This window comes from Lipomyces oligophaga, assembly GCF_038497815.1.
Source record: "Lipomyces oligophaga strain CBS 7107 unplaced genomic scaffold V1516scaffold_9, whole genome shotgun sequence".
Lineage (NCBI taxonomy): Eukaryota > Fungi > Ascomycota > Lipomycetes > Lipomycetales > Lipomycetaceae > Lipomyces > [Lipomyces] oligophaga.
The window spans coordinates 158384-185761 of NW_027117793.1; the positions used below are offsets into that span (position 1 = coordinate 158384).

General features: G+C 44.0%; 15 protein-coding genes across 15 annotated transcripts; 7 read left to right on the forward strand and 8 right to left on the reverse strand.

The window, feature by feature from the left end:
• V1516DRAFT_608141 (MED6 mediator subfamily complex component-domain-containing protein) lies at positions 1-669 on the forward strand (the record flags this gene model as incomplete). The annotated part of the gene is made up of 2 exons (XM_066919283.1): positions 1-82; positions 134-669. Coding segments are annotated over 2 exons (618 nt in total), but the record flags the coding sequence as incomplete, so codon positions are not given.
• Positions 670-744: 75 nt separating this feature from the next.
• On the reverse strand, positions 745-2409 carry V1516DRAFT_575075 (IPP transferase-domain-containing protein). Its single transcript, XM_066919247.1, has 2 exons — positions 2038-2409; positions 745-1988 (listed from the first exon to the last, which is right to left on the reverse strand). Exons 1-2 carry the CDS (start codon positions 2104-2106, stop codon positions 759-761), a joined length of 1299 nt encoding a protein of 432 aa, XP_066775151.1. The 5' UTR covers positions 2107-2409; the 3' UTR covers positions 745-758.
• On the forward strand, positions 2226-2870 carry V1516DRAFT_681521 (uncharacterized protein). Its single transcript, XM_066923254.1, has 2 exons — positions 2226-2447; positions 2516-2870. Exons 1-2 carry the CDS (start codon positions 2272-2274, stop codon positions 2820-2822), a joined length of 483 nt encoding a protein of 160 aa, XP_066775152.1. The 5' UTR covers positions 2226-2271; the 3' UTR covers positions 2823-2870.
• On the reverse strand, positions 2841-4566 carry V1516DRAFT_666569 (WD40-repeat-containing domain protein; the record flags this gene model as incomplete). The annotated part of the gene is made up of 2 exons (XM_066920754.1): positions 2841-4408; positions 4464-4566. The coding sequence occupies 2 exons, from the start codon at positions 4564-4566 to the stop codon at positions 2841-2843; spliced, it is 1671 nt and encodes a 556-aa protein (XP_066775153.1).
• A 380-nt stretch (positions 4567-4946) lies between these two features.
• V1516DRAFT_575259 (uncharacterized protein) lies at positions 4947-9065 on the reverse strand. The gene is made up of 2 exons (XM_066919248.1): positions 8858-9065; positions 4947-8811 (listed from the first exon to the last, which is right to left on the reverse strand). The coding sequence occupies exons 1-2, from the start codon at positions 8903-8905 to the stop codon at positions 4966-4968; spliced, it is 3894 nt and encodes a 1297-aa protein (XP_066775154.1). The 5' UTR covers positions 8906-9065; the 3' UTR covers positions 4947-4965.
• Positions 9066-10356: 1291 nt separating this feature from the next.
• On the forward strand, positions 10357-12284 carry V1516DRAFT_681524 (uncharacterized protein). Its single transcript, XM_066923255.1, has one exon. It carries the CDS (start codon positions 10775-10777, stop codon positions 12095-12097), a length of 1323 nt encoding a protein of 440 aa, XP_066775155.1. The 5' UTR covers positions 10357-10774; the 3' UTR covers positions 12098-12284.
• On the reverse strand, positions 12139-14233 carry V1516DRAFT_575570 (major facilitator superfamily domain-containing protein). Its single transcript, XM_066919249.1, has 2 exons — positions 13638-14233; positions 12139-13590 (listed from the first exon to the last, which is right to left on the reverse strand). The coding sequence occupies exons 1-2, from the start codon at positions 13965-13967 to the stop codon at positions 12181-12183; spliced, it is 1740 nt and encodes a 579-aa protein (XP_066775156.1). The 5' UTR covers positions 13968-14233; the 3' UTR covers positions 12139-12180.
• A 1662-nt stretch (positions 14234-15895) lies between these two features.
• On the forward strand, positions 15896-16828 carry V1516DRAFT_681528 (uncharacterized protein). Its single transcript, XM_066923256.1, has 2 exons — positions 15896-16108; positions 16155-16828. Exons 1-2 carry the CDS (start codon positions 15952-15954, stop codon positions 16646-16648), a joined length of 651 nt encoding a protein of 216 aa, XP_066775157.1. The 5' UTR covers positions 15896-15951; the 3' UTR covers positions 16649-16828.
• V1516DRAFT_681530 (uncharacterized protein) lies at positions 16684-17613 on the reverse strand (the record flags this gene model as incomplete). The annotated part of the gene is made up of 2 exons (XM_066923257.1): positions 17489-17613; positions 16684-17432 (listed from the first exon to the last, which is right to left on the reverse strand). Coding segments are annotated over exons 1-2 (677 nt in total), but the record flags the coding sequence as incomplete, so codon positions are not given.
• Positions 17614-17814: 201 nt separating this feature from the next.
• V1516DRAFT_697360 (uncharacterized protein) lies at positions 17815-19190 on the forward strand (the record flags this gene model as incomplete). Its single annotated transcript, XM_066924084.1, has 3 exons — positions 17815-17900; positions 18009-18562; positions 18619-19190. 3 exons carry the CDS (start codon positions 17815-17817, stop codon positions 19188-19190), a joined length of 1212 nt encoding a protein of 403 aa, XP_066775159.1.
• Positions 19161-21506, reverse strand: V1516DRAFT_714116 (Sec1-like protein). Its single transcript, XM_066924327.1, has 4 exons — positions 21291-21506; positions 21155-21235; positions 20994-21108; positions 19161-20948 (listed from the first exon to the last, which is right to left on the reverse strand). Exons 1-4 carry the CDS (start codon positions 21369-21371, stop codon positions 19225-19227), a joined length of 2001 nt encoding a protein of 666 aa, XP_066775160.1. The 5' UTR covers positions 21372-21506; the 3' UTR covers positions 19161-19224.
• A 100-nt stretch (positions 21507-21606) lies between these two features.
• On the forward strand, positions 21607-24129 carry V1516DRAFT_681537 (uncharacterized protein). The gene is made up of 3 exons (XM_066923258.1): positions 21607-22238; positions 22291-23765; positions 23832-24129. The coding sequence occupies exons 1-3, from the start codon at positions 21696-21698 to the stop codon at positions 24055-24057; spliced, it is 2244 nt and encodes a 747-aa protein (XP_066775161.1). The 5' UTR covers positions 21607-21695; the 3' UTR covers positions 24058-24129.
• Positions 24104-24944, reverse strand: V1516DRAFT_666578 (uncharacterized protein; the record flags this gene model as incomplete). The annotated part of the gene is made up of 2 exons (XM_066920755.1): positions 24104-24829; positions 24879-24944. 2 exons carry the CDS (start codon positions 24942-24944, stop codon positions 24104-24106), a joined length of 792 nt encoding a protein of 263 aa, XP_066775162.1.
• V1516DRAFT_578211 (uncharacterized protein) lies at positions 24942-26410 on the forward strand. Its single transcript, XM_066919252.1, has 2 exons — positions 24942-25688; positions 25737-26410. The coding sequence occupies exons 1-2, from the start codon at positions 25095-25097 to the stop codon at positions 26229-26231; spliced, it is 1089 nt and encodes a 362-aa protein (XP_066775163.1). The 5' UTR covers positions 24942-25094; the 3' UTR covers positions 26232-26410.
• A 69-nt stretch (positions 26411-26479) lies between these two features.
• V1516DRAFT_687753 (uncharacterized protein) lies at positions 26480-27319 on the reverse strand (the record flags this gene model as incomplete). Its single annotated transcript, XM_066923748.1, has 1 exon — positions 26480-27319. The coding sequence occupies one exon, from the start codon at positions 27317-27319 to the stop codon at positions 26480-26482; it is 840 nt and encodes a 279-aa protein (XP_066775164.1).
• Between the last annotated feature and the right edge of the window lie 59 nt (positions 27320-27378).

Below are 27378 nucleotides of genomic sequence, written 5' to 3' on the forward strand. Positions count from 1 at the left end.
ATGACAGAGAAGCAACCATTGGACGAATTGCAATGGCGAGCGCCGGAATGGATAGCACAATGGGGATTGAGGACTGACAATGGTAAGTTATCAGCCAGATTTTCAAATTAGAAAATGATTAATAAAAAACAAGTGCTAGACTATTTTGCGCAGTCGCCATTCTACGATCGATCCAGCAATAACCAGACGCTAAAAATGCAATCCCAGTTCAACGCGCCGATGATGCAACTTTCCGACATCACAAACGCATTAGAAGCGATGCGAGGAGTCGAGTTTGCAATTGTCAAGTCAAATCCCAGCAGTGCTTTATGGGTAATTCGAAAACAAGAACGACTATCACCAAGCGAAGTTGTCGTGCTTGCCACATATTTTGTGATCGAGGAAAATATTTACATGGCGCCGGCAGTATATTCGGTGTTGTCGAGTAGACTAATGTCATGCGCTAGAGATATGCGACAAGCGCTCGTGTTGGCCGCGGATAAACTGCCGAACTTTTCACCAACATTGGGGTACTCGTACGGTGCGATCGCTCATGAAGATGAAGACAGGATTCAGCAGCGTGTGCAGGATCAAATGGTCTCGCGAGCGCTGTCCACTGCTATGCTATTGGAGAAAAATCCGGACAATATCTGTCTTGACGCACCGAAAAAAAAAACGGAACAGATTCAGGTATCAAAACCGGCCGCTAGAACCAGTAGTAGTTCTCACGAAAGGCCCTCGCTGGCCTTGAAACGCCGTCGGACTAAAAAAGAATCAGTTTAGACGTTAATTCTTTCATGTGTGGTTAGTTTCCATTTCTGAAACGCTTCCTTCTCCCGTATATGTTTAACTGCCTGGCGATGTCGTCTGTGTCGGAGATGCGCATTCCACTGCGTTTCTCCTACGCAGACAAACTTTTCGCCGGTTTTTGTTAGGCAGAGGTCGCATTCATAATGTTTCCAAGCATCAGCGCAAGTCGACCAGGCTGTGTTTTTAGGGTAAAGTAATTCGTGTAGTGTCTTGTCCTGTGGGACGGACAAAGATTTTTCAAATGAATGATTTAGGAACGCTTTTGCAATTTCGATCGCGCGCTTTTCGACGTTCGCTTCCCAATTGGACAAATCGGACGCATCAAGCAGCACAATCTGCACCTCGTTACGACTAGACTCCACTATCGGAAGTAGTTTTTTGCGAATCCATTTGATTTGCGTATCTGCGTACTTCCGAGTGACTTTTTTCATTTCATCGAGACCATTCAACCGGTCTGAGTCTGTGTTCGATTCAATATATGGTAGAAACTCTTTGAACCCAATGACTTGCCAAATCCCCGATTCTAGATCTGGGTGTGGTGTAGAAGACTTGTAGATATTGGCCATTTGGGAAACCTCCTGTAGCAATTCGCCGTGTTCGAGCATATCGTCGACTCGGGAATCTAGTCTTGGGTAGAGTGATTTGGGCTGCGCGTAGACCCAAAAGATCAGACTGTTGTATCGGCTTGCTTCTTTGCCATCGCTTTGTTGCTGCTTGTATATGTCGGAAGCTGGCTTACCTGTTGTGAAACATATTTTCAGTGCGGTGGATATTTTCCTACGGTCTCGAGGATGGAATTTCTGCGCAATGACTGGGTCGAGTAGGCTCAACTTGTCAAAAAGTTGGCTTGTATCTGCGGTTTCGAGAAACGCCGTTTGATTCGAATTTAAATTGCTTTCTTCATCAGGCAGTTCGTTGTTAAATAGAAGACTTTGGACGTAGTAATGCGTCCCTCCGACAATGATCGGTAGACTTGCACTGTCGATAATCTGTTGGATCGTCGTCGTGGCTTCAGAGACGTAGTCTTTGACTGTATATTGGGTATTTAAATCCTTGATATGACCTAACAAATGATGCTCCACACCAAATCTCTCAGATATAGGATGTTTATTTGTCATTGTGTCAAGTCCATTGTAGACTTGCATCGAATCTGCGTTTATAACCTGCCCGTTCAGGGCCTTAGATAGACTTATGCTCAGCTATTCTGTTAGTGAAATGATTCTGCTCAGTCGAAGCAGTGAAACTCACTTTCGACTTTCCAACTCCTGTGGTGCCGATGATAGCAATTACAGTGTTTTTCATGGTTTTGTATGACATTATATTCTATTACGCTATCCATGACATCGGTTGATGCTGTGAAAGCTGTTGATTTGAAAATATGGTCATTGCTCCCAACCAGCTTAAACCCATATATATCTTCTGAGCCAAATAAATACTGTAGATCCAATACAGCCATATTGCATAATATATCAAAGCAGATTAATGGAAGAATTTGAGTTCAGCTTATTTTCGACTCCCAAGCTTGTTCAAATTGACCCTAAAGAACAAGAACAAGAACGAAGCCAACTTATACCGCCTGACACTGCTGATGTAGGGCTTCCATTTGCACCAACGACCGTGATCCAATCTCGGCCGAAGTCATATTATTTTGCGAATTAGTATGTGAAATTTTTTTTTGTATTACTCGTTAGTATATGGAATGAAAATCCAAGCGACTAACAGTTAGTGATGACAACGAGAGAAGGCAGTTTGCAGACGTAGCTGTTACTGGTAACTATGTTGTTGAGATGTCGAGTCGGCCCTATCCAGCATTGTATCTACCTCACCGAGTTACAAAATTACCTGACATAAGCAAATCCCGGAAACGCAATAACCCATCCAAAAAAAGACGACTAGTTCTCAAGCAACGATTCCAAAGCAAACAGCAAAAGATGAACGAGAACCTAGGAAAATTCAAACAGGGGCGTTTGACAAATTGGAAGTACTACAATGATCAGAAGACTGGAAAACCAAAATTGAAACAATTACATTAATAGTACCCTTTGAAAACATTACTTATAGATTAAATCTAATTCATCCAGTCCTTCAACTCCAGCACCCATGTCAATGCAAGTAATGCGATTATCCCCTCCCGAAACAATGATTTTCCGATAATCAAACTGTAAATCGAGTACTATGGAGCTTAGGTTAAATTTGGTATGAACTTTCCATCCAGATTGGTAACCATAAGCACCTTCTTCGTTGTCCCAGACAACTACAGTGCCATCATGAGAGCCTGTTACCAGCCTGTTGTTGTGCAATTTGATTGTGCGAATTAGCCGTTGATGTGCTTGATCAATGATTCTAGTTTGCCCGCTATAAATATCGTAAAAATGAAGATACTTTCCAGACCCTCCGCTGACTACGGTACGCCCATCAAATGCAACTGTAGCAATTCCTCTCGAATGATCTGATATAGTTCGTAGACATTCTCCTGAATCAAGATTCCAAAGACGAACAGTGCGGTCCGCAGAACCAGTCACGGCGTACACTTCACCATCTGTACCTTCATATACATCGACACAATTGATCACACTTTGATGACCGGCCAACGCTTTCCGCAAAACCAGCGGATTACTGTCACGCGAATAGACATGCACCAAGTTGTCACGACCGACGGTAACAATGACTGACTTCGTCAATCCGACACCCATAATCCCGCCTTGATTCGCCTTGAGGGCAGACTTTGGCGAAAAAGTTTTCAAATCCCAAACAATTAATAGACCTGCCTGATCGCCAGACACGACTATATTTTCGCGATCGTCAATTACTAGTCCGGTAACACTCTTCTGGTGACCTGTCAGAGTGGCAACCAAATTTTGTGTCTTGATGTCATATACTTTCACAGAAGTATCTCGTGACCCGGACACAATATATTGGCTGTTAAATCGAACGGCATATACATGATTGTTTGGTGTCACCTGCTCGACTAGCAGAGCCATATCCAATATCGTCGAATCCGGCGGTGAGCCAACTACTACATCGTGTTGGATGTCCGCAAAAATCTGAGGAGCAGCCCAGTCAAGGCCTTGCTGAATCTGAAAGATATCTAACTCAACCTGTGTGTGTTGCAGAGCTGTATCAGTCTGCAAAAACAACGGGAGCGTGTGCTGAATCCTTTCGGTCTTGGAACTAGCCCTCTGTCCGATTGAAGGATAAAAGGTTACCGAATTTGCTCCAAGAGCCCATCTTCGTTCCACTGCAGCCCGCTTCTTGTATAAATACTTCCAGTTGATACACTTATTCCAGGAACCTGCTTGTTTGACAGTGCTGGGATCTGTGTTGGGAACCACATATCCACAAAATGCTGAGTAAATTTCAGAACTCTCTGAGTGCTCTTTCAAATATCGCCAATCGACGGACCAATGACGAGCAAGAAATAAACGTACCCATAGTATTGAATCTTCACAATGCTGTTTCCACCTTCGAGACACTCTGCAAGAACGAGCCAAATCACTCGGAGAAAGCCATTGTAGGATTCTGATCTGTACCTCGAAAGGTAGCGCAATCAGTGGATCGTGCTTTGAAGATGCGAGGTCCGCGTCTTGCTGTAACTTGTGCACAACCCGTCGCTCAATTTCTATGCTCAAGTTAGTATATATGTATGTTTGTTCGCTAATTTTAAATTTTCTTGCCATATTGTTCTCGCGAATCCAAAGAGCGATAGATATCAGAGTCATATAAGTGCAGTAACGCTGTGAGCAAAGCCTCAGCTTGTAAGCTCAGCGAGCAGTTCATGCTGTGCCCTTGTTATAACTAGACCTTAAAAATATTAACTAGAATATACATAACTTTTATTCTTATAAATCTAACAATCTTCATATACTTCAATTTATTTACCATGGTACAGTCTTGCGAATTCTGATCAATCGTCCCACGTTGGGACCGGCTGATCAGCCCATCGCGTAAACTCTATCTTTATTATGACCAACATTGGAAATTTAATTTACATTGCATTATATATATGCATGTATTTATACATCTAATCACGAAAACAGTGACCATAAAATATAAAGCACCTAATGGATATTACAAAATTTATAATATTAATCTAATTAGAGGATATGGACAAAAATGTAAATCCAATCAAACACTGTAACAATAACAAATCAACAGGGCACAGACACAAAAACATCACTATTCAGTCTTGCGTGAATCATCGAACAAAATTGTACGACCACCAGCATTGACCGGCGACAAATATCCATCAGGCGTTTCTGTAGCTCCAGGAAACATTGTACCACTTGGGCTCCGCTCACTCGGCGACCAACCCGCCACAGCTCCTCCTACGATAGACGGAACCATGGCCATAGCACCCAACGAACTACCTGACCTACGACGATTATGGTGCATAATCGATCCTGATCTCGAAGCCCCATGAGCTTCTTCGTCTGCAATGCCCGAAATAGAACTACGCGACGCCTTCCATTGTTGATATATCTTTTTCGGTTTGAACCGTAGCTCTCTTGACCGACCACCTCGAATAGCCTTGAGAAAAATCAACTCTTCTCGGACTTTTTCGATCGCAGGATTCCACTCATAGTCGCCCTTTTCGTATTGAGTTCCGCCCGGTGACCGGATCATTCCATCCTCATCGAGCTTGTGTTCCTCATCTCCGTCATCGCCATTCTTCTTGAACGGCCAAAGGAATGCAAACAGCTTGAAAAATTTGACTATCAGACCCCACACAAATCGGAATACAATCCCAAACGGCTTGTACAGCGTATATGCTAGCGCGTCTGGAACACACAAACGGAGGAAAATGCCGATAGGAATCGAAACAAAACCAATGACAAGCGAAACAGCCCAGTCAACGCCGGTGATCCGTTTGATAGAGAACGCACTTCCACCGACAAACATAATCAAAATCTGGCCACCACCCATCACACACGCAATCATAATGAAAAAGTAGTTTCGCGATAAACCCTCAAAAATGTTAAGCTTGTTGTCCAAACGTCGATTGACAAACATATTGAAAAACTGCATCCACACAAACGAGTTGAACACCGTTGATGACAGGCGTTCGACCGCGTTTGAGTCGTTCGGATCAATATTCCAGATCTTATTTCCAGCAAAATGCAAAACGAATGTAGCAGCAATCTGATATATGGCTTGTCCGATCATCATCTTCCACATTGTAAGAGTGATCATACCTTCCGATTTGGGAACTGGGGGGCGATCTAACATTGAGCGAGTAGGTGGATCTGTCGCTAATGCGAGTGCGGCAAAGGTATCCATAATCAAATTAACCCACAACAGCTGAACTGCAGTCATTACCGAATCTCCATCGGAACTGACGATTGCAGAAATAATCGTAAGAGTCACTGCTGTGATGTTCACCGTCACCTGAAACTGTAGAAACTTTTTAACCGCATCGTTTACAGCTCGTCCCCACAACAAGGCTTTGACGATGCTGGAAAAGTTATCATCCATAAGAATAATGTCTGACGCTTCTTTGGCCACTTCCGTTCCTGCAATACCCATGGAAAAGCCAACATCAGCCATTGTCAAAGCAGGTGCATCGTTCGTTCCGTCTCCAGTGACCGCAACTGTTTCGCCCATTTTTTTCAGCCGCTGGACAAGCAGACGCTTATCCTGAGGACTTGAGCGAGCTAGCACTTGTAATTTGGGGATAATCCGGTCTCGTTCTTCGGGGTCCATAGCTCGAAAATCCGGTCCTTGCAGAACTACACCGTTCGTATAAATTCCACAATCGGTCGCAATAGCCTTCGCAGTGACAATATTATCACCGGTCACCATTCGGACAACAACACCGGCCCTCTGACAATCAAGTACAGCTTCAACAACTCCATTTCGGAGAGGATCCATAATGCCGACCAGCCCTACCCAACGCATCTCAGCTGTGACATCACCAAAATTTTTGATTTGATTTGGCTCATCTTCGAGCACATCGAGCCCCTCTGGAGGCCAAGAAGGAAAATCGCGATATACCATACCGATCGTGCGGAGGGATTTTTCAGCGTACGACACAATCAGCTTATTAACGTAATCCGAAACATGATTATCGATAGGTGTATATACCACGCCATCGATATCTGTCATGGTCACAGATGTAATAGTCGACGACTTAGTTGCAACGACTGCTGACGAAGCTTGCGCAAGGACAATTTCTGATGCTCCCTTCACATACAGTCGGACAAACGTCCTTTCCGAATTGTTAGGATCCGGAAGTCGAACAGCGACACCCATGCATTTCTTCTTTGAATCAAAGGGGAAAAGTTGTACAACGGACAAGTTCGACCGTTCCGAATCTAACGGACCCATGGCCAGGTAGTTTCGCGCAAAATTTAGTAGAGCGGTCTCTGTCTTGGAGCCCACAAAAACCTCTTCAGACGCAGAATCTTCAAAAGCGGTAGTGTTAAAAGAAATAGACTGCAGAAGTATGGTCTTTACAGTGGGATCAAGGCCATCTTGAACAGTAGTGATAGGGACCGGGCCCGCTGACGAGGAGAATAATAACTCTTTTTCACTCTCTGTATCAGCAGGCAAATTCGCCGAGTCTTTTGAACTATAAAGCAAATCCAATCCAACAGCACCCTCAACAACTGTCATCTTGTTTTGCGTCAGAGTACCAGTCTTATCCGAACAGATCGTAGTCGCATTACCCATAGTTTCGCAAGATTTTAAAACACGCACGAGATTGTTATCTTTCAACATGCGCTTGGTTGCAAAGGCCAGAGCGAGCGTCACGGCGAGTGGAAGTCCTTCTGGAACCGCGACAGCAATAAGTGTGACTGCAGTAATCAAATAGCCTAAGAATTCTTCGCCCTTTTTCGCAGATGTTTCATGATTTGATGGAAGTTCGCCAAGGAATCGAAGCAGGAGAATAATGAACAGCAGTAGTGAGGCACCACCGCCCCATTTAGCAATTGTTTCGGCAATTACATTGAGCTTTGCTTGAAGTGGCGTGCCTTCATCGTTATCATCGTTCTGGAGATCCATCATTGTTTTACCATGGGCGGAATTGACACCAACAGCAGTAACAAGGAACGTGCCGAAACCTTCGAGAACTTTGGAGCCCGAAAGAATGAAAGGATCCAATTTTTCTGCTTGCGCAGCCGTTAGACCAGAAGGCCCAGCTTTGTCAATTGCGGCAACGACTTCCTCGCAAGCGACTTTTTTCAAAGCATTCGTCTCACCGGTAGCAGCCGATTCATCGCATTGAACACCATGACCTTTAATGAAGACTCCATCAACAGGAACCATATCACCCGGTTCGATCAAGAGACAATCGCCGACCTCGATGTCATAAACAGAGAGAGTAGCAGTTTGACCAGATCGAATAACTTTAACCTGGCGATCATCCTTTTTCTTGTTGAGTTTCGCAAACTGTCGCTCTTTCTGCCAATCGTTCAAAGCACCCACCGAGACAACCACAAGGACGGCAACTAGAATAGCAACACCCTCAATCCAGTCGACTTTAGGCATTTCATGACCAGTAGCGTCGTACTCCGGAGGCGTGCCAAACGTTTCGTACATACCTAGGGCAAACGAAACGATAGCAGCTACCGAAAGAAGAATAAGCATTTTATCAGACAAGGCCATGATAAACAGCCGCCAAAAGGGAATACTTTTCTTATCGGGAAGCACATTTCGACCATAGACAGATTCGCGAACGGAAAAATCTTCATCGGCGGAAAGTCCAGATTCGATATTGCAGTTGATTTTCTGCTCGAGACCTGTGATACCCCCAATCTCGTGAAGTATATATACTGCTTGCTGCTCATGATGATTGAGCAATGTTAGTTGTTTAGGCGTAAGTTTGAATGGCTTGTTATCGAGAGAAATGGCTGAATCATCTTGCCGAGCTTGCTCGAGAACTTGCAAAGGAGAAAGAGTTGGCTGCGAGGACAGATTGGAGTAGTTGCTGACCGCAGACGAAGGAGGAGTCTCCTTCTTCTCGGAAGATTCTAGTCTGTGTGAGACTGGGGAGGGGATATCTACACCAGAATCAGAGGTAGCCTAAAAATTAGCGAGCAGATCGAGTACAAAAAGAGCAGACACTTACGACGGATGTGTCTATCCTGATGACGGGTGGTTCAGGATGAGGAGCCATGATTTAGAGAGAAAGGTCGAGATAGTCAGGAGCAGGACGGAGTATTATAACAAGGGAGGGGGGTCGGAGGGCGAAGGGTGATGTGATGTTAGAAAATGACGAGGAAGAAGGTCGAGTTTATGTCAACCGGAAAGAAATATAGAGCTCTGCCATGTAAGGGCAGAGAGAAGAGCCGAGGAAAGGCAGTGTCTCTGGACGTATTACGACCGTGGATGTACAGATTGCAGTTGGAGAGCCTGTGATGGGGCGGAGTGGACGAACACACGCAAGGCCATGGACCGAGGCGGACTGAGCGCTATGTTTGGTTTCAAGTCGGTCGGTTAGACGACGACGGTGACAAATTCCTGTTGGAGACGGAGGAGATTGAGATGTGAGCGAGAACGAACCAGAGCAGACGACAAGAGTGAAACAGGTGGAGACTCGAAGGCTTTTAAGCAGGATAAGGATGGTGAAGATAGATAAAGAGTAGCTGGTGGAGGGGAGGAGAGTTCAGGGTCGGGTGGACTTGGACGTCTCGGCAGCTGCAGTGTCCGAAGTAGGGAGTGGTAGACGGTTGTAACAACGACGGCAGGAGCGACGACGGAAGCACAGTAGCAATGGCGGTAGAAACAATAGTAAATACAAAGAAATATACAGTTACAGTTACGGAGGATAGCCAAATTACGGGACATCCGTGCGATAGGCGTGCTGGATCATTTGCAGCAGAGCAAAAGGTCAAAAAGAACGGTAATGGGATTCCGGAGGTGCATTGTGATACTGGTTGATTGCAACATTATACTCGATTGCCGTCGATTCAGCTGGAGCAGTGCGAATAATTCGATTGATTCAATTCTACTAGCCTAGATTGCAGTTCTTTTTGTTGAACTTCATCAAGTCTACCGATTCATGTTGTTCTGTCCGTTTGGCTCTTGCAATCTATATAGATTCTTTACATAATCATGTCGAGCATCGTGACCGATTTCCCACTCGGCTTGTTTGTTCGTTGCCGGGACAACTTTTCGCTGCGGCGTGCACAGCCCCGTCCAAGCCAAATCCAAGCCTAGTTCCAAGCCCTACGGGAAGAAGGTAATTATTGCTTGCCGTTATTGTTTACATCTTCCGAATCCGTGCTGTATATTATTACGTAATATCTGCCAATATTTCGAGATCTGTTAATTTGCTGCTATCCAACGGGCTCGCACGATTCCGGCGGTCTCCTAATTGTGGTCGATTGTAGTCTATGTGGTTGCAGCAATTGTGGTCTAGCTACAGTGTTACAAACAGCTTGAACACTGCTCCGCCCCTTTCCGACCCTAGTCCTTAATTGCCCCTGCATACGCATCGGGCAAGGGCTTGGCCTCGACTCAGGCGCCCATTGTCTGCATAAGATGTTATGTAATACAAGCGCTTACAGATATTGATAAGGCGTTCGTAATATCTGAAAGCGATTATATAAGTTATTATTAATTAAAGAAGGGCAGTCCTATTCGGGATCTGAGTTGGGATTGCTGTAGCAGACAGTTTTAATCAGCAGATCAGTATAAAATACTGCTTTCCAGAGCCAGATTCTGCTATTGTTATCCATTGAAACACTGCACTCCGCTATCTTATTATCATAACTGTACATTAACGTGCAATTCTAAATAATTTTCAAATAATTGGCTGTTTTTCTCAGCCATAATCTACACTCGATCCCATACCTGTCTGCTGGTCCAAATCCCGCCAAAATCGCCACTCTCCACCATCGCCTTCGCCATCGCTTCGCTTCGTATACCAGCCGCCGCACTATCTCGATGCCCATTCCTCTTCACCTCTTCCACCCACTCACCTTGTTCATAGTTTACTCTTTCTTTATTTTGGACTTCCAGTAATAGTCACTACGCACGCAGTATGAAACACAGACATGATACCGGTACGTGGTCGTGCCGGTCAAGCGCGTTCTCATCGCGTGCGTCAACTCCCTACTCGGACTTGTCCCGAAATCCGTCTCCATCCCCATCCCCATCACCCTGCCGGTCACCATATAGACAGATCGTTGCGAATAATTTGCTCGATGTTTCTCTCCGTTTAGATAGGCGAGTCGACCCTGCCTCAGTTTTGCCTGCAGAGCTGTTTTTTCAGATCCTCCAAGAACTATCTTATCCCTATTTCTTGATTCTGGCTTCTGTCTCTAGGCGCTGGCACGCCCTTGTTGAAGACTATCTCACTCATAGTCCGTCGGCATACGCAGCTCTTGATTTTTTCAACTCATCCTGCGCTTCTGTTTTGTCTTCTACCGACCTTGCCATTCTCATTAAACGGTCCCGCGGATTTGTCCACACGATTAGACTGGCTAGACATTCAACTTCACCTGAAGCGCTCGACATTAGCTCTAGAACAGCTCGTATGCTACTCTGGCAAACTATCATCAGCTTTAGTCCGCCCCCCGAAGGTACAGATATCACAGTTGGCCGACTGTCAAATCTTCGCACGCTATCCTTGCCATCGTCTGCAGCGCCATTGGTTCAGTCCTGGTCAGGCCGGCTCGATATGCCTAATTTGGATATATTTGCACGACTAGAGAATCTGTCGATACCACCCAATGTATCTGTTCAGTTGTTGCGGTTTCTCTCGCGACACCATGCAATGCGACAGTGCGATTTTATTTTCCCGAACTTGCGCAAACTTGAAATCTACGGTAGTTCTGACCCGATAATTGATCGCCAGCTGCAAACTTTAGGCGGCCATCGAGATGTCGCCCGGCTACCTATTTTTCCCAGTCTTACTGAGCTATATATATCCGGAACAGAGCTACAGGAGCCGCGATTGTCTTTGTATGCTTCCTGTCCTACTTCCGACGACTCGATTCAGGATCACAATACCGTGCTGTCACTCTACACGTTACGACTTTTACTCGCCGCCTCCCCAAATCTTGACTCACTAGTCGCACGCTCCTGTGTAATTCTCCGGAAAGATCAATGGGTACTATGGACCTGTCTGATTGGAAGCCAGCTTCGTGCAGCTCACGAGTTCGATCCCTGGATAACCCATTTGGATGCTGGCCCTGCCTCGGTCCCTGACTTCATCGACCTGTCGTCATCCTGTGCGCAATTAGTCCATTTGAATTTTGAGGACTCTATCGTCCCGAATACGATTTTGTTCCCGGACTTGGCGCCATCGAAGTTACGAAAATTAGGTGATGCCGATCTACATGCGTGGGAAGCATTTCACTAATAGCTGATGAGTAATAGGCATAAACGGTTACGGATGATTGAATATGGAAGTTATGATTTTGAGGTTAATTTTTAATAGACTTATCAGGCTGAAAACTGAGGAGGAGGGTCCCTACGATATATCTCGTCGATTGAAAGCTCCCCCGAACCGATACTCAATCGCTTCGTAGTTCCATCTGCTTTAACTTCCATCTTAGTAGCAATGTCGGTAGGACCAATCATAGAGTTCACTGGTACCACCGACAACTCATCACGTTCGCGATCTTCAATTTCCTGGAGATGAATTAAATAATCATCTCGTGAAACCCAGAGACCATATGCGTTTTGGACTTTGTCGCGATGCTCGCGTTTAGATAAATACAAAAACGCAATCAAAGCCAACATGTCTATACCATTAAACCCACATAAGACTTTATAACCAAGCTTATAATGTGGTGCTTGGGGAGTTGGGAAAATAAGTAACGGTACCCACATCGAAAATGATGCGCCAATAGAATTGCCTACCGCAGCCAGTAATCCACGAAGTTCCGCGTCATCTTGGAACTCTTCAGACGCCCAGGCCAAGAGAATCGACCACACGGGTTCGGACATGTATCCACACAAATTTGCGAAGAAAATCGCACCGAACGGCAGATTCCAAATCGCTAGTAAAATCGCGCCCAAAGTTCTGATCCACGTTGCCAGCATCAGCCATCCGAAACGATTTTTTGTCCGATCAGAAAGATTTGCAAATAAAAATCCAGTTACCAGTCCAAGTGCGTATCCTCCTGTAGGAATCAAATTGATTTGCTGGACCGAAAACCGACCAGTCGCTTTCAACCATAAATTGAAATAGGATGTTGTACCATTAATCCACAACAATACGTAAGATACCATGAACGGCCAAGGTCTCCAGCTCCGAAAAAACATATCAAAAAATCGCTTTGGCGTTAACTTTTTCGGTGATTTTTTTCCCATTGCAGCCATTCTGACCAGTCCTAGTTCTCGGTCTTGTTTTGTCAACCAACGAGCACGAGTATTATTCGGAAAATCAGGAACGGAATAAAATCCCCAAGCACAAATAGGAAATCCCATTATACCGTCGATAATAAACATCCATCGCCAGCCCGAAAGTCCACATGCCCCGTTCAATCCAGTGTAAATGCCAGTTTGGATATATCCGGCAAACATGTTCGCTGCATAACCAGCTAAATCATAGACTCCCATTCGTTTAGCCAATTCATCAGGTCCATACCAACAGCCAAGAATATATGCAAATCCGGGATAAGAGCAGGACTCGAAAATTCCAAGCATAAAGCGCAGTCCGTATATAGTACGTGCATTATGAGCAGCGGCTATACACATAACAATAATCGACCAAATAAATTCACAGAGAGGAATCCAAATCGAGGGACGAACTCGATTAATGATAATCTGAGACGGAGTCGAACCAACAAGATATCCAATGTTGAAAAATGTAGTGAAGAGATTTCGTTCTTGTCCATACAGCCCCAGCTAGTGTTGTTAGATGAAACACACTCAAAACTATAATCATGACACACCTCTTCTTTCATTCCAGAGACATATGCATTAGAAATATTATTCACGTCGATAGATTTAAGTCCATACGAGAACAGAGCATAAGATAAAATAAAAAGGTCCAACTTTAGAAGATATTTTCGTTCATTTGGAGGCTTTGCAAACGCATCCCAAATACGACCAAAAAAAAGCGCGCGTCTGGAAGGAATCCAGTTCAAATCATCGTTGAACACATTTTCACGTTTCATAGGAGGAAGACCGTCTTCAGTCTTCACATATTCAGGGCTTTCGCTGTCTGACGATACCTCGTTAACAACGACTGTCTCGATATTTTTCTTTTCATCTACACCCATCGTAAATTTTGTGTTCCGATATATCTGTGGAGATGATGAGAGACAATTCAGAGAGCCAGCACTGTTTAGATACTAGAAGTTTGCATGGAGACGATAGGCAAATTTATAGACCTCATTTTATCGCGAAGAGTCGAGAGCCAGATAGCGCTTATCAGTAACGCTAATAGTTAACTCCGGACAAAAACCAGTAATGAGTTCATGTGGCGCCCATGAAGTATCAGTTCGACATTAGTTTGGTTGATATCTGAATCCGGGTATGCATGTAAAAAAAACAAAAAAAAGAGTGGTATTGAACACAGTGCCATGACAGTGATAACAGAAATGCGACAGATGATAAAAATGTGTAATGAAACAATTACACATTCAGAAATCAGTAAATTCAAGACAATTCGTTCGCATGCTTCACAAGATGTAAAATATCTTATCAGAACTCTTATCATTCTGATTGCTATCGCAGTCCTTATCATCATGAAACGACGAAACTGTTCTGAACATAGGGTGAGGGAGCTGTCATTGAGGAGAGATTAAGATGATCACCAGGAAACTTTAACCAAAAGCCCTTGCAGTCCAAGTGTAACTAACTGCACAGTCGCCCAAGGCGCTTGCAAATTAGGCTTATTCAACAGCAGACATTGTCTATGTGTTTTGTTGGTGCTCAAAAACCTATTCAGTGATGTGCCTGTTGCCCAGATGGAATTCCCGGAATCCCAAGAATAGGCATTCCACTCATTTTGCAAATCTCCAAGAACTAGCCTTTGAATAATCGTCTTATCAACGGAATAAGCAGTGTCAAGACTGCAGTCGAAAAGCTCTTGTCGACGCACAGTGATGTATATAGGTTCTTGGCAGTCCGGCAACGTCACTCCGAAAACTGTCAATGGCGCCGACCCTATCTGGCAGCTCTTATCTGACGGGTGGGGAGGTCGTGGACAGGATAGTGAATTAAGTCGCAGATAATAGTCCAATACAATGGCAATCATCTGGAACCTCGACTGCAAACGACGACACGCCAATAGTGTTGGCAGTTGAGTTGGTAATATAGCAAATAGACTACCATGCCTAGTTTAAGGTCTGCCAAAGTCCGTGACGTTGGACACACAAACTGTATTTGCGCGGACCTCTGGCCCGTCCGCTCTCAAGCCAACGGAAGATAAACAGACAAACGAAAAATTTCAAATCCCGGTTTAAGCAAGCAGACCCAACTCAAATTGTGTATACGGAGCTTAGATAATCTGGGCTTACTTCCGACACCTAAGCATCGCTGCATTTGAAGTTAATTCGGGTTAATCAGCGGTGACTATCGCCTGATTGCAAACTTGTCTTCTTTTTTGTCTTCTAATGTTGCAGCGCCAGCTTATTTGACTAATATGCGGTCAAGTTAGAGAATTTTATTGCAAATTGAAGAATAACTTGTGACTGAGATTATATTGGATGTACATTATCATCTATAGGAGTTGGACCGATTTTGTAATCTAAGAGCCTGATAGTTCTATATTGGCAACTGTCATCAGACATAAGAGCTGTGTGAAATAGTGTTGAGCGAACTAAGGACGGCTCTTTGTCCCGTAAATGCAGTAGTCTTACTCCGAGTCCCTTGCTTTCGTCTAACTCTGAAATATACTCAGTCTCAATTGTATTTTTCTATTCTTATCGGATAGTTACTCCGGCGATTTTGCCATCAGACAAGAGATGGAAGATATGCTGAAAATTGTCGCCTGTATTGTTTCTAGAGCTGTAATAAATAGAATCTACTATGGTCCATAAATTATCGAATGTTCGTGACCAAGTTCAAAGCAAATTTATGAGCACATCCAGTTCGTTAAAACGATGAACCTACATTAAAAATTTGTTAACTATTATTTTATATACCCAGTGGAATCATAGTAGAGCATGTGAAAGCGCCGCAGAATTCTGTCAACAAAAGCTGGCATTTCTTCCGCTGCGCAAGACAGAGGGCTCTCCGACACCAAGAAAAAATCCGGACATGATTGGCTACGCTGTTTCCATTGTTCGGAGCCGATTAGCAATAAGTTCTATTGAAGAAGAGTCGTCATCGAAGATCTTGCTACCGTCAGAGCTGTCAGACAAGAAACTTTTGCCGTTTCAGGCTGGCGGAATTCAGATTGACAGTGCTCGGCATGGTAAATATTTGAAATTAAATAAAGAGAATTTCACTAAAAGTCATAGCGAATCAGCTGCTCATATTTGCATTGCATGAACTGGAGTCGAATATCGACTCAGATGTTGACCTCGGGAGACAACTCTATGTCAGATCATTAACTCAATTACTTCGATCACTTCCCACAAATCTTACTTCAGCAGAATTAGCCGAGCTAAACAATGCGCTCCCCTCTGAAATTGTTATAGATGGGTCCTTTGCAGCTGCTAAAGAGCACAGATCGCAGATTGAAGAATCGATTGTACAAGCAATCCGCAACATGGCCATTGCGCTGAAGGTCATCTTACCTGTTGCGATCATTTTGTTTCGGAAAGTCGCGTCGAAGGAACGCCAGTTTAAATTATCGGAGCGAAGCTATGCGTTTTCTTGTGGACTTGTCGATAGAATTTTCAAATCTGCTTCAAGTTCTAGGGCTCTGGGATTTGGTATCGATGTTGTTGGTGCTGTAACTAGAGGGGTTGCGGAGGGAATAACAATTCTTGCCGACACAAGAAAGGTGTAATGTCTATTTTGGCTTTTGGATTAGATTATGATATACAATTGTAATGGCCGATTTTATTTGGTTAACAATATGTGAACTGGCGCTTCATATTGCGATCGATATTAATTGGTATTAGCCAAATTGTTTGGGTCACTGATCAATTATTCGAAGCAAGTCGTCGCTCAGTAGCGTTCTTAATGCCCTGCTTGACCGCCGTAATCTCATCTCGTGTAGCGTTGTGTCGTACAGTCACTTGATTAAACGGATTTTCTTCCGACTTGTCAAACTCCTTCTTAATAAGGTCTTTCATCTGATTCAAACGTAGTCCCTTATGTTCTTCCTTAACCTCTGGCAACCGTCTCTCTTCATAGGCCAGCAATGCAGCCTTATATCTACGCTCAGGATGTCGCTCGACGCCGTCTTTAGCACCCTTCGAACCTGCACCGGCGCCTGAAATCGATAACGCATCGAGTGCATCGTCAATGTTAGACGCATTCAAAGTTATCGGGTCCTTGTTGCTCAAGAAATCATCAATCTTGCCTGCCCGTCGTCCAGCCACTTTATCTTGTCCACGAGTCGACGTCCCTTTTGGCTTCGTCGGCAAGGTGGCCATTTCTTCTTTCAACATTTCATCGCGTTCCTTCTTCTTCCGTGCTGCCTCTGCCTTTTTCGCGTCGTCAGCCTCTTTTTTGGCGTTCGACTTAGAACCTTTTGACCATTCCCGGTCCTCTGCATCAGCGAGCACTTTATCGGCTGCGGATTTTTTTGCAGCCGCTGCTTCGGCTTTGCGAGCATTTCCTGCCGCCTAGTGACGTTAGTCTTGTGGTGTATTAAGATTGTATTTGTACTGATCTCGCTCACTTTCTTCGAGTTCTCGCCCTTTTTTGGTGCCATGTCAATGATTGAATATAATTGAATGATTAATCAATCAATTAATTAATATATTTATTGGAATTGATAAATTTATGTTTGCATCTGGTTTAAAGAGCTAAAAATCAGTTAGAGCTTGAGAGGAGATCTAGGCGCGGCTCGAAGATATCTTGTCATCTGCCTCCAAACTCTTTATTCATCATGAAGATTGCAATACATGATAGATCGGAATGACGCTGGTTACTGCAAAAAGGCAAGTAGAATTATATAGTAACACCTAAAATTTGTCTAACCGTTGAAGATCGGCACTTAAGCGGATGCTAGGTCGTGCTGGACCGTACACAGACTCAGAATATGTCCCTGGCCCGGAGGTTTATGACTTCGTATCCAGCATGAAGATCTTGTGAGTTGGCTGGGTGTCTTGAGCAATCGCTTTTTCTAACTACTGCAGGGTTATGTATGGTACTTGAAATACTGAGATCCAAAAGACCTGAAATACTCACTATGACAGTGGAGCAGGAGGATTGGGCTGTGAGATTCTGAAGGACCTTGCTCTGTCAGGCTTCACAGATATCCATGTGATCGACATGGACACAATCGACATTTCAAATCTGAACCGACAGTTTCTATTTCGCCAGTCAGATGTCGGCAAAGCGAAAGCCATAGTCGCGGCTGAGTTTGTCATGGCCAGAGTCAAAGGCGTGACTATCACGCCGTACTTTGGTAAGATCCAGGATAAAGATGAGCAATATTATTCGCAGTTCGGAATCGTCATTTGCGGCCTCGATAATGTCGAAGCTCGCCGTTGGATCAATGCGACGCTGGTAAATATGGTCGATGGTAATAACCCGGACAGTCTAAAACCACTGATCGACGGAGGTACTGAAGGTTTTAAGGGACAATCAAGAGTCATTCTGCCGACTCTCACTTCGTGCTATGAATGCTCGCTTGATATGCTTGGGACCCAGCAAACCTTTCCAATATGCACAATAGCAAATACGCCTAGATTGCCCGAGCATTGTATTGAATGGGCCCTCGTCTTGGAATGGCCAAAGTTATTCCCTGGTATGTATATGGCCGCTGCTTCACGCGCACATTACCAACTAACTGGTACTCCAAAGACAAGAAACTGGATAATGATAATCCAGATCATATTCAATGGTTATATGAGAAAGCGTTAACTCGGGCAACCCACTTTAAGATTGACGGCGTAACTTACTCGCTAACCCAAGGCGTCGCGAAAAACATCATCCCCGCTATAGCATCAACCAATGCAATCATAGCAGCCTCTTGTTGTAGCGAAGCTCTGAAGCTTGCGTCAACTTGCAACCCATTTTTATCGAACTATATGATGTACAGTGGCAACGATTCTGTATATACATATACTTTCGAGCATCAACAGAAGGAAGACTGCCCAGTTTGTGGTAATCTCGCGAGCGACTATTACGCAGATCCTGCAATGACGCTTGAACAATTCATCGACAAGTTGGCGGTCACACAGACCGTTCGCATCAAAGCACCGTCGTTAAGAACAGCAGACAATTTGTTGTATCTCCGAGCACCTCCGCAACTAGAGGAGTCGACAAGACCGAACTTGACAAAATCGCTGCGCGAGCTAGTTTCAAATGGCCAAGAGCTTAGTATAACCGATCCAGGCCTTCCTTTCAGTGTAAAACTACGCATTCTATTTTAAGTTTCTTTATATTAACAATAAGATCCATTTCAATCTATAATATACTCGTTGTATTGGTAGACGCAATTGTCGCTGTATCAGAAGCTGTAACAATTGATGCAGCTCGTGACCCTGGCGGAGACGACACCTCGCTCCCATATGATATAGAAGGTGTGCCATCTGTCGCCGCTTGGATTATTTGTTTCCCATCAATAATTCCAGTCGTCATGATGATGAGGTTTCTACGGTCAGCTTCCTTCCGAGCAATGAACCTTAGCGCGGAAATCTCGGTGAACGTGATACCGCCGAGAAAAAATATCGCCACGGTCGATTTCACATCCTTCCGCGCAGCAGCAAGCACTTTTGACCTAACAGATTTATCATCACTACTCTGGGTCTCATCAAACTGCGAACCAATGATGTATCGAAGAAAGTCCTCCGATCCTCGCCATCCAGATCCACCGACACTAGCAATCTTTGGTCCTAATGCACGTTTCTGAATGATATATTGAACCAGTCTGATACTCAACGGAGCATAGCCAGAATAGACATAAGCAATGTCGTCTGGTTTCTGCTCGTTGACATCGTCAACAATCAAACGGAGAGCTTTCCGAAGATTACTAAACTGAAAATTCTGCGCATTTTTGCTGGTTTTACTACTACGTGAATAAATCAAATCCAACTTTGCCAATGCGCTGAATGTCAATAAATGCTCGAAGCCATATTGTGTGTATACCAAACGCTTGAATTGTGCGTATTCCTTGTCTTTAATTCCTCCGCTTGTAAGTGACTCGATTGCCAGCAACCGTAAAATGTGATCAAGTGACACTCCTCGAGCCATTAACTCCTCGATCGTCTGGTTCAATGTCGACGTATCTAAACCGGAGGCAACCAGATTTTGCTGAACCTCTAAAGATCGATTAAAAAACTCAGTCTGGGTTCGGTTCATGATATCCTCAGCCATATTGGTATGCAGCCGCAAGCTCTGGTGTTCTGCTTGTAAGCCGCTGAGCTTCGACACAAACTCCTTTATCTGAGAAACCGTCTTAGCCTGATGTCGTTCACCATAGTCTTCGTTTAACTTTCGAGCAAACTTGTTCAGCGTCGGGCCAACAACGGCAAAATTCAAATCTCGAAGAGACGCGTATAATGCATCATTGGAATCTAATACTACTTTCCTTGTCTTATGATCCCCGATCTGTGTAGAACCATTTGATATAGTTTTGGAAGTTGCAGGTGAAAACAGTGCGTTGGGAACGTCCGCTTGTGAACTTGTGATGCCATATAATTCATCAATGAGTCCCTCATAGGTCAATTGAGTCATCAACGGTGTTACCATGTCAGTGCCTCGTTCAACGATGATCAGCTGCTCGAACGCAGAAGCCTCGCCCTTAGCCCATTCTTGATCCGGCGCGGACAGTGCTTCCCGTCGCATACGCAACAGTAACTCACACAGCTTCTTCGCATTATCACCTTTACCGATTATTCGCGGATATAACCCGTATTGCTGCTGAAGCGCGTGAAGCGCCAGCGCAGAAGATGACACCGTAGTCGGAAGTCCATTCAGATACAGATCTTTAAATCCGGCGTCCGGTAGCTCGATGCTGAGTAGATCATCTTCCAAAGGAATAAAACCGAGATTCCATTCACTAATAATGACATCACCTAGAACTCCCTCTTCTTCAAATACTTTTTCGACTGAAAGCATTTTCTCGGGATAAACAAAGATATTGAACTCGTATTCAGTTTCGGCATCTTGGAGAAGCTGTTTGATTTGGCCTGGCAGTGTTGGCTTAACTCCTCGTTATTCAAATTAAGACTTACCACTTGCAATCTGAGTATTCCTGATATCGCCTCGAATAACATAAATGATACTCTTCATCGATGTTTCCTTCTGAGGGCCATCGTCCAACCAGAATATGTTCTCGACGCCATGTTCCTACATCATTAATGCCTAGTCGACGGAGTCTGCCGCCAGTGCTCACCTGAAGAACAGAAAATCGGACAATATAGCTAAGAGCTGCCGATAAAGTGCGGTCCAAAACTATTGATTTCTTGCCACGAACCTTAGATTTCGTCAGAGCTTTGCATTCCGCTATGATGCCGGATATCGCAACTTACCGTTTCCAGCAGTGTAAGGAAATTGTCTAATGCGTTGGACTTTAGCGCTCTTGGATTGATCGAAGTCAGCAAAGCAGACATCACACTAGTCAGCTATTGAATTGTTTTCAAAGAAACAGCTCGATCAACATGAAGTTAATAAAGAAACTATGAACTTGAACCATCTCCAAACCTATTCGTATAAGATAGTCAATCCTATTATCAGATATCCCTTGCCCTTCACGTGATCTTAATACAATACCCTCTATAAGTTCGCTCTTGTTTACATCTTCCAGAGTTGGGAAGACAACAACGCGTCTTCATCAACCTGTGTTTACACAATCATCCCAGATTTTGATTTTTCCAAGGTATTATCATTTTTATCATACAAATTTAATTAAGTTTGGGGGATTGTGCCTGTTGCAAATGCCGGCAGGTGAAACCGTGAATAGACAAGGCCAGACGCGTAACCCGTTACAAGATCTGGAGAATCATTCATTTCCAGATCTTGAACATTCATTCGCGGTTCAGAGTGCGTTACGGCCACGAATGTCTGCATTAAAAAAGATGACTGGCCGGCAAAATCAGCCAGCTACGCCAGGAAAAAAAACTAGGTTTCTGGATACGACTGCCAGTGGAAGATTGGCTGGTACCGGTGGTGAAGAGAATACTCGGAAGAATGCGGTAGTCACAGGACGGGAATTCACACCATTATTGCAGAGTGCTGTGAAGTCAGCAGCAGCTAGTCAAAGAATGGTAGGACTGACCGAGAAAGGTGGTTATCTGCAAAGACCGAATTTTCAGCTAGACTCTCCTGGGCTACCTGATACTTCTATCAGTATGGAAGAAGTGACTCGCGTTAGTATTTCGAATGCGGAAGATCTCGAGACCAGTCAGCATTCAACTCCTATTCCACATCGACCTGGAAATAATGGAGAAAATGTAATGACGCTGAGAGAGCAGGAGAAGGTAAATCCACAACTAATAGTGAAGTTTGTATTACTGATATTGACAAAGTTAGGCAATTGACGAGATTCAGAAGGAAAATTTCGGCTTAAAATTGCGTATTTATTTTCTCACTGAACAATTGAAAGTCAATTCACCCGAAGGAGTCAGCTCTACGTTAGAACAAAACGCAGAAATGAAAGTCGAACAGGTCACTTTGCGAACAGAGATCTCCAAGTTGAAGGGGCTGCTACAAGAATCTGAGGCGAAAGCGCTTAAACTAAAGACGGAAATGCTTGATGAGCTTTCGAAGGAAGAGCTAACTGCTGAGGAGCGTTCTAAACTCGAAGAATTACGCGCCGAACACAAGCACACAGAAGAGAAGCTCTTTGATGCGCAATCGGAGATAGATCAACTGCGCCATGAAATGGATGAGTATAGGCAGCAGTTGGAAGAATCCGAAAATGATCAGACTGACTTGAAAGAGTCCATGAGAATGATTGATGAACTAGAAGCTCGGAATGAGGAATTGAAAGCAGAAAACGAGTCACTTTCGAACGAAGTGAAAAGCCAAGAAGAACAGCTAGAAAAACTAAGATTTGATCTATCGGAAGCAAACTCTAAAATTGGCCAGATGCACGATACTGTTGGCTCATTCCAAAACGCGGAGTCAAATCCGATTGACACAGTAACTAATAGATCTTCCGAAGTCGAACGACTTAGGTCTGAGCTTGAAGCTGCCAGCTCGAAAACTGAGGAGTATAGGCGGAAGGCAGAGCAAGCTATGAGTGAACTTCAGGAGGTTCTTGGGGGTAGCGTTTCTGATTCGGCCAATGACAAACTACAAGACGAAATCCGAAATCTGCGAAATGACAATATCCAACTAAGGACACAAGTAGATAAATTAAAGGCTCTTTCAGATACGGATGGGGAGAGGTCTGTTCAATCTTACACTCACCAATTAGAAGAAGAAGGAGAATTGAAGCTTCATGCGCAACATCGCGCTGAAAATATGTCTAAACGGAATAGACAGCTAATAGGTCAGCTGGAGAAGACCCAAAAATTGTTGCACCAAAAAGAATCGGAAATTATGAAACTTGAGACTCGAGTAGCATCTTCGGGATCCATCGATTCAAACTGGAAGCAGCGATTGAAGGAGGTTGAGAATGAGTTGAACCTGTATAAATCCAATCAGCTTGAACTACGAACGCAGATTGAGAAATTGACAGAGGAGAAATCGATAGCAGTCAAGAAACTGTCCCGTACTCAACAAGATTTGGATTCGTCAAAAGAATTTTTCAAGAAAAAACTTCAGGTCGCAGCAAATAAAATTCGAACTCAATCAGCCAACGAGGAAGATATCAAGATGGTTCGTGAGGCAATGAATATAATCGTCAGCGAAAAAGAAGCCGATCATCGAGCGGAACTAAATGCTCTGAGTGTGCAGATCCGATATTTGAAGGCACGGATTCTCCGAGAGCAATGGGTACGGAAGGATTCAGCTTTCATGAAACAATTTTTTATGATGACAATCAGTAGTTACGATACTTGGTAAGTTTGAAATCGTCGTGGTCATTATGATTGTCAAATTGACGGCAGTTACTAATAATGATATAGCAATCAAGCCAGTTTGATAATGCTTCGAGATATGGGTATTTATCCTGACGTTCGGAGGAAGCAGGGGCCTCCTAGTCTACGAGCAGTAGGATTCATGATATTGGCCGCAGTGCGAATGCGACGATTAAGCGAGAACTGGATAAATGAGCAACGGAAACGGAATGCGCTGTCAAAGTCGTTTGAGTCCTTGCGAATAGAACGGCGTCATAAGCAAAGAGGAAATTAGAATGACGTAATGTACGAATAGTATGAAATTAACGAGATGAATATGATTATTTTGTCTGGAGACTTTCGAAAATAGCTTGTAGATTGAACCGTTTGAACTTCTCGAAATCCTCGACGACACTGATGCCGATTATATTTTTAAAACATTCCACGAGAATCAGCTTGTCATAATGTTTCAGATCTACTTTATGGCTAGGACCGACAATGTTGGCGACGAGTCTAATGATGGTGTCTCTGTCTAAGACACTATGATTTCGTAGTGTAGGCCGGATAGCAAATTTGATGGGGTTTTCGGGGTTCTCGTGAAAATGAGGTTTTAGGACTTTTTTTGCGAGCTCAATCAAACCATCTTCGGAGGCAGAGGCCGTGAGCGTGACAGGCGATAGTCGAAGTGTATGTCTGGTTGATTTCTCTTTCGAGAAGAACGCGTCTGAACAAATCCGATGGACAAAGGAGGCTGGATCAATGGGTTTTCTGGTCCTGAAGAAAATGACACATTCGCAGTCGACGTCGATCGGGGTAAATAGTGGAGACGAGGTTGAGTCGATCTCATGAAGTGCTTGGACTTCTTTCAATATCGATGTCTCGATGTCGTCCCCGATGGCTGATGCTTGTTCATTGTCAATACCTTTGTCTACCTCATATATCTTGTCAGCTAGTTCGCGGAAATATAGCATCAGTTCTTGACGACACTGTTTCTCGTGATATCTGTTACAAGTGACGAAAATTCCGCCGACGCCAGGATGTATTGTGGACCCGGCAGTTTTATAGTACTAATTCGTGTGAGTGCGGGTCTGGACTTTGACGGATTCTGATGCTCACCATCGCCTTTTTAGCACCAGCAGATAGTCCATTTCGTTTTCGTTTAGCTGAGCGGCCTTCGGTCATTGCTTGTGATTCGGAGTGAATTTTTAGGTGAAAGTGTTGAGTGGGTAGTAAATAAGGAGTCCCAATATAATCAACCTGCTTGCATCAGCCTTTCTCTTTCTATTGTGCAGTATTGAAAATCCCTATTACACAATTCATGAAACGGTCAAGATGTCATTAAAATCTCTACTAGATTATGGAATTTGGCTAGTTGTTCCTCAGACAGCTACAAATATTCTCAGTTCTCTACTTGCAAAATCATATCCGCCAGGACGAGCACCACCGCCAGGTAGCAGCCGGTTCGTCCGCAACCGCAAGATATGTTCAGTCATAGTGGTTCTCACTGTAACTGTGTACGCTGTAGTTCACCATATATATGGAATCACAGTATCTGGTGGTAATTTTTATGAATTGCTCAACGTATCAGTCACTGCAGACTCTAAATCTATCCGACGAGCGTTTCATAGTTTGTCGCTACAATGGCATCCTGATAAACGGAAACCAGAGCTAGGAGACCCGGTTGGCTATGCAGATCAGATATACATGGCACTACAAGTTGCTTCATCGGCTTTAACGGATAGCACCGTCAGATTTATGTATGACAGATTCGGACCAGAAGTTTTGCAGTCTTGGAAGCCGCTACCAAAAACCGCTGCCGAAGCGCTGATGAAGGGATTTCAAGCGAGTATCATTCCGCATTACGTCGTTTCTAGCGGCATGTTAGCATTTATCACATTGATCAGACCGCGTGAACAAGGCAGATTTGTAAGTACTGTTTAGGTTGTCATGAAACGGTGCTCTCTAACTCAGCAGTGGCGATTCTACGCGCTAATGGTCTCGTTCATCTTGGAGATATATTTATTGACTCGAGAGAATACGCATTCTTTGCCTGCAGTTGTACAAACGCTTGGCCGGATATATCCGTTCACTATTCGTGATTTAATTTCAATCGTCCGGCACTCGTTGATTCATCTTGCCTTTGCTGTTATCCAGTTGTCGGACATACTAATTCCACGACTACCAGATCCAAATATACAACTAAATGTTGATTTATCTGCGATGGAAAGCATGGTCAAAGCACTTCATGCGGAAACAGTTAATACGGACAACCATATGACAGCAGTGCTAAAGTCACAAGTGGATCCGTTTTTTGTTGACTTGCCGATTCCGTCGGCCAAAATTAAATATTCATTAGAGCAGGATAGAGCTCTGCTACATGAGATGCTAAAAACACAGCTAATTCAACAAAAACTTCATAGTGTACCCGAAATCCAGGAAGTTATGGATCAAGTGGCGCAGGCGCATTAACGGGTTAGAGTGTAAATACGAATTGGGGGGTTGTCTTCAAAAAAGAAATACGTCGGCTTGTGAGGAAGTGTGTATGAAAACTTGATGCTGGATGATTCCAGATGTGATTCAAACACGCCAATTGTCTCGAGATTTCGAATGGTTGCGCTGATTATGACTTTGGCAGATGGGTTCAGTGATATTAGTTTGTCGAGCGAGATAACCAGAAGGCTACATAATTCGGCGTCAAATGTCTAAACTAGTTAGTTTCACATGTAAACACACAGCAGACAGAAATCAATTACTATATCAGCTCCGATGATCAAGTCAACTGGGTGACTAAAAGTGTAAGTTTCCTCCGAGGACAGTAATCCCCATTTATAGATCATTGTCTCTAAAACAGTGTCGTCATCAAAATTTTCAGCTATACACTCATTGATTTGAAGGACAATATCTTCAAACCCATCGGTGGAAAAAACTTTTGCCGCCCCTATCTTTGCCGTCAGAATCGAAAGAAATCCGGTCCCAGCGCCTAATTCCAGCACCCGTTTTCCTTCGACAGATATCGGGTCCGTTAAGCAAGTTGAGTCTACGAGCAATTCGCCCAGAGCGAGTGCAGCTTCCCACGTACGGAACCCTGTAGTTCCATATGCGGAGATCAAGCCTCTGGTTTCGTTCACAATGACTTTGTCTGACAACCGAAGATCACCACAACCATGCTTAAACAAATACACGACAGGGCCGGGGATGGGGGGCGCAAATGTAGTCGAGACTCTGGGTAGTAATGAGACTAGAAGCATCAAAATCTCGTCATCAACTGCTTCGTATCGTGATTCAAGTGCAAGAGTAAGCGCTTTCAATACGGCAAGTGTATATTCAGGTGCATTCTTGGAACACGGTCCTGGCCTTGTCATCTGCCAATCGGAGTTGAGTCTGTGAGATGGCAGTCCGGTCGTAAATACTTTCATCAGCCTGTGATGGATAGACGCTAGAATCTGCCATTCGTCATCCGTTTCGGCAAATATGAAACGTTTCACAGCAACTCTTTGCAAATATTGACGCTCAATGCGGTCCACTATCGTATCTCCGTCTTCATTTTTTATATTCATATTGTTCCGCCATTTTAATTTATATCTTACCAAAAATCGTTTCAACCGACTACACAAGC